The sequence below is a fragment of the Hipposideros armiger genome, unplaced genomic scaffold (genome assembly GCF_001890085.2).
Source record: "Hipposideros armiger isolate ML-2016 unplaced genomic scaffold, ASM189008v1 scaffold_704, whole genome shotgun sequence".
In the NCBI taxonomy this organism is placed as follows: Eukaryota; Metazoa; Chordata; class Mammalia; order Chiroptera; family Hipposideridae; genus Hipposideros; species Hipposideros armiger.
The window spans coordinates 727,795-736,431 of NW_017732054.1; the positions used below are offsets into that span (position 1 = coordinate 727,795).

Consider the following 8,637-nt stretch of genomic DNA (forward strand, 5'->3'; position numbering starts at 1 on the left):
AAGGGAAAGGGAAAGGGAAAGGGAAAGGGAAAGGGAAAGGGAAACAAAGATTTCCAGCTTGAGACTTTTTAAGACTACCCAGGTTGTGTGAACAAACCAGGTTAAGGGCTGCTTGTGGATGGGTATATACACACACAAATGTATCTCAGAGGAGATGGATATATATATAATCTCAGGGGAGATATTTTTTCTCAGGACAAGCAATCTTCCTTCCTGTCCTGGGGAACAAGGGAGGTGACGGGGACGCAGACAGGCTTATTCATGGTTGACCCGTACTCTAAGTATTTTTTTGGGGTCTCAACTTTATGAGGTCTCCTATTAGTCCTCCTACCTTGGGCAGGCCCTCAGCTTTGTCTGCTATACTACTGCCCCTGGCCCCACCCCAGGCTGTGAAAAGCAAAGTTCGATTTGACGTTTGGCCAAGATCCTAAGTGTAAAAAGTGGCATCAATGCCCTAGTTACATCTTTAGGATTCTATTTCCATTAAAATTTATTTATTTATTCTTTGAGAATTTATGTGCAGCTTATTGATACATTTTAAATAGTGGTTTTTGCTACGTATTCCAAAAGTTTTAGTTGTCTTAAGCTGGTCCTTACCAGCCATACAGCTGGAAAAAAAAATTCTTTCAACTTGTTCTTTAACAATATATAGTATTCAGATATCCCTTCTGGTCCAGAGGCAGGCGAGTGAGAACACACACTCAGGAACCAGCTGACCTGAGATCAAGTCTCAGGTCCACAAAGCAGTATGACGTCGATAGCTTATTTATACTCTGTGCCTGTTTCCTTGTAGGATTCATGTGAGAAATAAATAAGGTACTATATGAACACTAAAACAGGGGCTGGCTCTGGTAAGTATGATATGAGGATATCTTTTTATTATGTGAAAAAGTAATCAAATGCCTGAGTAACATGGTCCCATAACCCCTGGTCCCTGGCCCACTCTACCATGTAGTAAGCCATACCCCTGTGCTTATATTGACAGGAAGAAGTCAACTGTGAGCAATTCGCTGGATGACAGGCCCAGCGGCAGTCACAGGATGGGACACAAGTCCAGGGCACAATGCTAACAGATGCTTATTTAATATATGACACCATCATACAAGCCTGAGTGAACACACAGTCCTTTTACCATTCAGAAATCTGAAAAGCATATACATAAACAAACATGATTATAAATTCTGTATTTTTTATGGTGGACAGTCATCATTTGCCCCAACAGCCATCTGCAGCCAATAGTCCTGATTATTAAATATCACAAAGTTGTATAAATGTTCTCCTCCTTTTCGAAAACCATGTTCATTTTCTCTCCAGGAAACAGGGCTGTCTGCAAAGCCTTGAACTGACAACGTAACCCAAGGAGCTAATTTTGGTTCATCAAAGTAGTGACTGAAAAAGAATAAAAATTCTTAACAAACAGGGAGACTTAGGAATGTTCAGATTTTTTGTACTTACTTAGGATAAGAGATATTTCTGGTGTTCTAATGAAGCTTAGACCTTAGGTTTTATTTATAAAAACTAGGAGATGCAAATTAAATTCCTGATGTTATATTGTGAATTCAGTAAATGTTAACCAATATCAAATATACAAAACTTTAGCTTTTCCTGCCCTCATTGTGAAAGATCATGTAGGATTCAAAGAACAAAAAAGTGTATAAGGATTGTTTCCCTCCCTTTCATAGTGCTGTTTTCAGAGTCTCTGTTAAGTAAAACACTGCAGAATAATTTATCAGATTTTTAAAAATTCGACCTTCTTATTGAGGAAAATCAAAGTATAAATTAATAAATGTGAAAAAGAATGCTGCGTTTAAAGAGGAAAACCCTCAAGACATCAATCTTAGACATTTTCAAAGTGAAGTCTAAGAAAACAAACACTATTCTTACTTTGTAGTTTTTTCAATATGGGATTTGAGTTTTCTGACATTAGATACAATTTAGCATTTTATTTCTACAATACTTCCCAAAATAAAAAACTAATACTACTTTATACAATCCTTGGCATACTAATGCCAGTGATTCACAGGATGTTAGAGCTGGAACAGATCCTAGATATGATGTGGCTTCAGAGATGGTCAACTCCTTTTTTGCACCCCATTTCAAAATTAAACATTTTGCAGAACTCCAATATTTAAAAGAGATCATAATGTCTTCCACAGAGTATTGCTATTTTCTTAAGTGACACTGTAACTTCAACTGCACCAAAATGGTCCGGGGAAGCAAGAAAAATGAGTTTATCTTCAAGACGCACAGTTAAGCTCTGCTCTTTGTCTTTTCATAAGGCCAAGTACGTGGCGATATTTTCCTATTACCAAGGATAATTATGTCATTTAAGATGATAATGTTACTATATTATGAGCCCCAGCAAGAAAAAAAAGGGAAATGTGAGAGGATCCTGAAATTTAGAGCAGTAGCACTGTTCCTAAAATTTCATATTGGCACAGACAAGCAAGATATAAAAGGCTAAAGGTGTTCTTACCACAGCTGTTCCAACAGGAGACATATCTTCTCTGGAAGTATGAAACCAGTGATTGTGCACAAATAAGCTTTTGCTACCACTGTGCTTGGCTGAGGACAACAATAAGTCGATATGAAATTATTAGGCTCATTATTCCTGTCATAAAAAAAGAAGAGAAAACATATTTATATCCAGCATATAATCACTTTCAAAGTACTAAGCCCCTATTAAAAACAAGAAGGCAGCCAGAGCCCTACGAGATGCAGGAGCTCTCATACGCACAATTCAGCGTTACAGAAGACGGCGCCCAGCCAGTCGAGGAGCTCCCCAGCACTGCACGACACCTCCGGCTTTCCCCTGAGCTCACTGCTCTGCAGCACTGGGCAATGCAGATCTGCCACCGTTCTCACTGCTATTTTTGGCTGATGCTCCTGAATTTGGTAATTGGAAAAGTATGACATCATCGATTCTTCTACACCTTAAAACAAACCATATAAGGCCATTAGAATATTACAATGGGATTACATTACAACTACATATTGTTTAGGGATTCCGTGAATCCCTAAAACTACCCCATCCCATCAGATTCAACCCATACTAGTTTCATCATTTGCTGTAATAAGAAAATTTCTACTTAATAAAACCAAAAGCACTACTTATGTACAAATAAAATTAGTGAATTCTACAGAAAGAGGAGCATATTTGCACAATCACTATAAAGGAGATGGGAAAGGAACTGAATGACAGAATCTCATTCAAGCCTGTCTTTGTAATCCCAATAATCCAATGGATCTTCAAGGATTTTCCAATAGCCTTGGATGACAGAAACAGTGGTCCCCTCTGGAGCAAAAAGCAGGCTTGCTTACTGTCTAGTCTAATATAAGTAATGTCTCCCTACCTTCCTCTAAGGCAAAGGTCAGAAGGTTTACTGACCAGTAAAAAAGATTTGAGTTCCTTAAGCTCCAGGTTCCTCTCCTGTAACATAACCCATTGTACTATCATGGGCGAGCATTACCTGGCCCACCCTGTAGGAATTAGGACTTGGTGAACTGGTGCAAGTGCTGAGATTCTGGCCACTGATACTTCTGTGAGAAATTTCGAGGTGTGATCAAAAGATTTGGTGAATGTTTAAATAAAATAAAAATTATTACAGTAAGAGACACATTGCATTAATCTCCCTCGAAGTACTCCCTCTCACTTCGAACATACTTATCCCATCGTTCCTGCCACTTTCTGAAGCAGTTCTGGAAGTCCTCTTTACATCATCCTCCATCATGACAATGCTCTGTGTCACACATCGCTTCTGGTACATGACAATTTCTGTCAAATAAAAACATTATGGTGTCCTCATCCACCTTATTCACCGGATCTGGCACTGTGCAACTTCTGCTCTTTCCCAAAGTCAAAATGACCACGAAAGGTAAACATGAATCGACTCAGGACATTAAGGTAGCCACACAGCACAACTAAAGACACTCATGAAAGAGGTTTTCCAGAACTGCTTCAGAAAGTGGCAAGAACGATGGGGCAAGTGTGTTCGAAGCGAGGGGGAGTATTTTGAGAGGGATTAATGTCAATGAGTGTTTTACTGTAATAATTTTTTTTTTTAATTTAAACATTCACCATATTTTTTTATCACAACTTGTAAGTCTTTTGTCTTTGACCCAGGAGTTTCATGTCTTCTGCCAGTATCCATGAGACTGTGCAGGCTAACTTCTTAGCCTGCCACTAGGGTAAAATCTCACCTTTCATAGTTCCTGAAAAGCTCTTAAAAATAATTAGGAATCTTAGGAACACAGAGCCCTCCAGAACCCAATGCACAGATGGTCCTCAATGAAGACTTCATGTGACTAGAATGTCAGTCCACCTCTCTGCCTTCTTGCATCTCTACCATAAGTAGAAGGAGAAGCACTGAATTATTACATACCCAGGACTCATTCAAGCAACCTGGAGCACTCAGTGACCAGGAATTTCCCATGAGGGAAAGACAGATGGGCATATCTCCAAAATGGACCTATGTGCTTCCCTAGTCTCCAAAAGAGAGAGTACTACACCATCAGAGTTGTGATGATCAGATTCATTATAATCTTGCGATGGGCCAAAAACACCTTTCTAAAAGGATAAGGCAATGGCAATTGTTAAGTACCGTATTTGCCGGCGTATAAGACGATTTTTTGGCCCTGAAAAATATGCCTCCAAGTGGGGGGTCGTCTTATACGCCAGGTACACTTCAGATAGACTGCCCATAGTGCTTGCCCCATGCCATAGTGGCCTCCCGATGCCCGCCCACTTCATTCCACATACCGTTCAGGCATCAGCAGCGCTGCTGGGTGTATGCTCGGCTGTTATGCGATTTTGCTGTTATGCGATTTTACCACACTCGCAAAATCTACGGTACCAGTCTATAGAGTGTGTTTTCTTTAGTGAATTACCGGTATGTTTACCGGTAATAAACTTGCACTGTTTTATGTATATGTTTGATTACATACAGCCTTGTGACAGTTTTCCTGCATGTCATAAGCATTTGAATATAAATTAAAATGTTGAAATCAAATCTGATATTGTTTTACCTTTTATTTGGTGTGTGGAAGGGGTGCGGAAGAGGGGGAGTCTTATACGGCGAGTATATAACAAACTCTGTATTTTGAGTGGAAATGTTAGGGGGTCATCTTATACGCCCAGTCGTCTTATACGCCGGCAAATACAGTAGATTAATATGTTTGGTGGCCATGAAACTTTGAATTAAATTTAGTGTTCTAATCAATTAAAAATTGCAACAAATTTAATCTAACCTTTACTGGTATGCCTGATTATTACTGTGCAATAATGAATAAGAAGTTTGTATATATAACTATAGTTGGTATTATTTTAAAACATTACATCCAAGGTTGTTTAAGATAAGCTGGGGAAGGAAGGGGAGAAACAGATAAACATTAGCTGCTCTGCAGCCACTCTCAAGCTCTCTGGATCTACATATAACCCAAGGACATGGAGGCAGATGGCTGCATACATAGAGCATCCTGAACTATGGTTCTCGGTGTCAGAGGGGCAAAAGCTGCTTCCTTAATAATGTTTACACGTATATGTACATACTATCCCTGACCATAGGGAATTATTCAATTCTCCATTATTCCCCTTTAATTAACAATTAGATTTCAAAAATAACTAATTATCTCATAATTTATCTTCATACCTGTATGATGCCAAGCCACAAGAAAATCAAATTTCAATGGCTTCTTTTCTTTGAAGGACCAAGATATTCTTTGATACTTCTTAGAATCCGGCTTAAAGGATAAGTCCATCAAATCAATGGAAATAACTTAAAAAATGAAAAGAGGAATAAATATTTCATTCATATATACATAGTTTGCACTGTGGAAAAAGTGTTATATTAAAAGAATCAGAATTTTTGGGAACTTTATGGATAGTAAAAATTATTTTGTTCTTGCACTCTTTTTGGATTACCAAATCAAAACTTTGCCTTTAATGGGCATTTCTAGCATTGAGAGCTAATAAAAAATGTTTTTAATTCATATTTTCCTAGGTCAAAGACCTAGGGCAGAGGTCTTTGGGAGGTCAACTCTAAGTATGGATGCAGCAGCCTTCACTACTGGATGCTCAAGCCAGATACTGCTAGCAGACCCACATCCCTTCATTCAGAAGTAAATTTCTACTTGTAATCACAGAGACTTAGGAAAACCAAAGGCAATTTGTTATTAAGAACAAGTTGTAGACTTTTACTTTGGGTTCATTATTTTGAATTTTTGACCCAAAACATAAATATCTAATGGACCATTCAATTCTATGATCTTTATAAGACGCAGCCTACAGCTGAAGAGAAATAGGCACAACAGCATTATCTTATCTTATCTCTTAGGTCCAACCAAGAGCCCCTTGAGTCAGAAGCTTTAAATACAAGAAAAACCCATACTTTCTCTGAACAGTGAGAACAGAGGCAATCCAAACATTTAAATTTACATTGCTACAAGATTACTACCTTGTTAGAAACTGTTAGAGCAAACATAATACTTACTAAATTTCATTATTTTTCTGCCAAAATACTGAGATGGATGACCTTGAAGTCCAGTTTCTTCATAAGTGTCTTTATCCAGTGATAAAATTAGTTTCCCTATAAATTAAATAATAATTCTCATAAAAGAGATGTCAAAAATATGACTTATGTTCACTGACTAAAAGAAAGCAAGGCAAATTGAGCAGTTAGGTATCAGTGCAATAAATTGCATACAAAGATCTTATTTATTAATATAAGGATATTACTTATAAATGCATATATCTTATTTATAATACAAAGGTATTGTTTATACATTATACATACAAAGTTATTATTTACAATACTGCAACTAGAAATTTATCTAAATTTCTACTAAAGAAGGGAATTAATAAGCCATTGTATACCCCTTCTTTGGGATACCTTCAAGACATTAAAAATAGTAAATTAGAACTATATGCACTGATATGGAAAAATGTCTATTATATAAAGCTTAGGAAAAAAGCAAATTGAGAAACAATATATGATGTAATTTGTTTACAGAAAAGAAGCACCTTTACGAGTGTTTATAAATTCACAGAAAATGTCTAGAAGAATGGACATTTACCTGTTAACACCAGTCCCTTCTGAGAAAGGAAGAGAGTTTGGCGGAATGGGGATGAAAGGGGTGAACCTTCACTTTATATACATCTGTATGATTTGTTTTCTTTTTTTTTTTTTACAGTATGTCTTTTATAATTAAACAAAAAAGAAAAAAACTGAGTGGTGTTACCATTTGGCAGCAGGGCAACAGTATTATCTTCATCAATGTTTGTATTGTATGTTAGTGCATAGCACGAACCTGTAAGACAAAGAGCCCAGAGGAGAAATTAAGACAAGACAATAAAAAAAAAAATCACACCTGCAAAAAGTTAATGGATTATTTTTATGTGATAATAAATCGTTCAGATCGCTGTTCCAGCTTACTCAGTAAACCTACCAATGGTAACCTGGAGAACATGAAAGGCCAAGCAGTTAGTTCAACCCCCTGCCCAAGACCTGTTTGTATAAGCTGACTACCATCAAGCAGAAAATGGACTTAGGATGCAGTGTGCCTCAGGGATGCTGGCAGAGAGGCACAAAGTGGAATAACAGGGAAGTGGACACAACTGAGAGGCAGAGTTCCCGGTTAAAATTCAAAATGTGCCAGGAACTTGCATGAAGTTAAGAAAACTACTCAATCTCTCCCAGCCTCAATTTCCTCACCTGTAAAATGGGGATCATAGGCCCATTTCATTGAGTTATTGCAAGGGTTTCAATTGGATACGATATAAAAGTTCCTACTGTAGCCAGTGTCCACACTATTAACAAAGTAGCATCAAACTTCAAAACAGATGAAAGGAATAATGTCAATGAGACCAAAGACAGGACGTCCAGCTTCATAAGGAGCCCCAGCAACATCAGAATGAGAGGAGCTACCAAGAACTAGGATTCTCCATTGGAGAGGACAAACACGGGTACTACAGCAAGCAAAGTAAGTGGCTTACTTACTCATAAGCATAGTAACTTATGGTGTGAAGGTGGGATCCCTAAGACTTTCTGAAATAGTTTCAAATAAGTGACTCCTAGGCTATGACTGGAATGAACCAATCCACCCAGCAGACATGACTGGGAATGCGGTGAGCAGAGGGTGAGAGTCACCAAGTCTAAGCAGAAGACACCAAACCACTGTGAACAGCTGCTGTGGTTGCCTCAGGAAGCCAACCTTTCAGACATCTGTTGTGGGAACTACTGGGAGCACAGTGTTCTTTGCAGCTGCACACACAATAGCACCGTATCTGAATATACACATCAAAAGACTTTCCTCTTCACTAATCTTTAAGATGAGGGATGCCTTCATGTTACAACATCCCTAAGTGACATTTGTGGACAAATGTCATCAGAAACCACCACCTAGGGCCGGCCGAGTGGCATGATGGTTAAGAACTGGCTTGGGACGCCAGAGGGCCCGGTTCGGATCCCACATATGAGGGTCAGTGACACTGCCCTCCACAGCTAAGATGCTGAACAACAGCTCAACCTGGAGCTGTGCTGCCCTGAGTCGCCGGCAGCAGTGTAGGCTGCAGCCCCCGTGGCAGTGGGTTGCCATGGGCTACCGTATGTAGCCAGCAGCCAGCGTGAGCGGCCAGCAGCC

General features: G+C 38.7%; 1 protein-coding gene across 2 annotated transcripts in view; it reads right to left on the reverse strand.

Moving 5' to 3' along the window:
• Window positions 1–856: 856 nt before the first annotated feature.
• Window positions 857–8,637, reverse strand: part of RPP40 (ribonuclease P/MRP subunit p40) — a 16,367-nt gene continuing 8,586 nt past the window's right edge. For both annotated transcript variants that reach the window (XM_019627070.1, XM_019627071.1), the window contains exons 3-8: window positions 7,237–7,305; window positions 6,489–6,584; window positions 5,649–5,774; window positions 2,738–2,933; window positions 2,477–2,611; window positions 857–1,389 (exon numbers count right to left, since the gene is read on the reverse strand). In XM_019627070.1, the coding sequence (XP_019482615.1) occupies window positions 1,191–1,389; window positions 2,477–2,611; window positions 2,738–2,933; window positions 5,649–5,774; window positions 6,489–6,584; window positions 7,237–7,305 (821 nt within the window). In that variant the 3' untranslated portion in view covers window positions 857–1,190. The remainder of the gene's footprint in view (window positions 1,390–2,476; window positions 2,612–2,737; window positions 2,934–5,648; window positions 5,775–6,488; window positions 6,585–7,236; window positions 7,306–8,637) is intronic.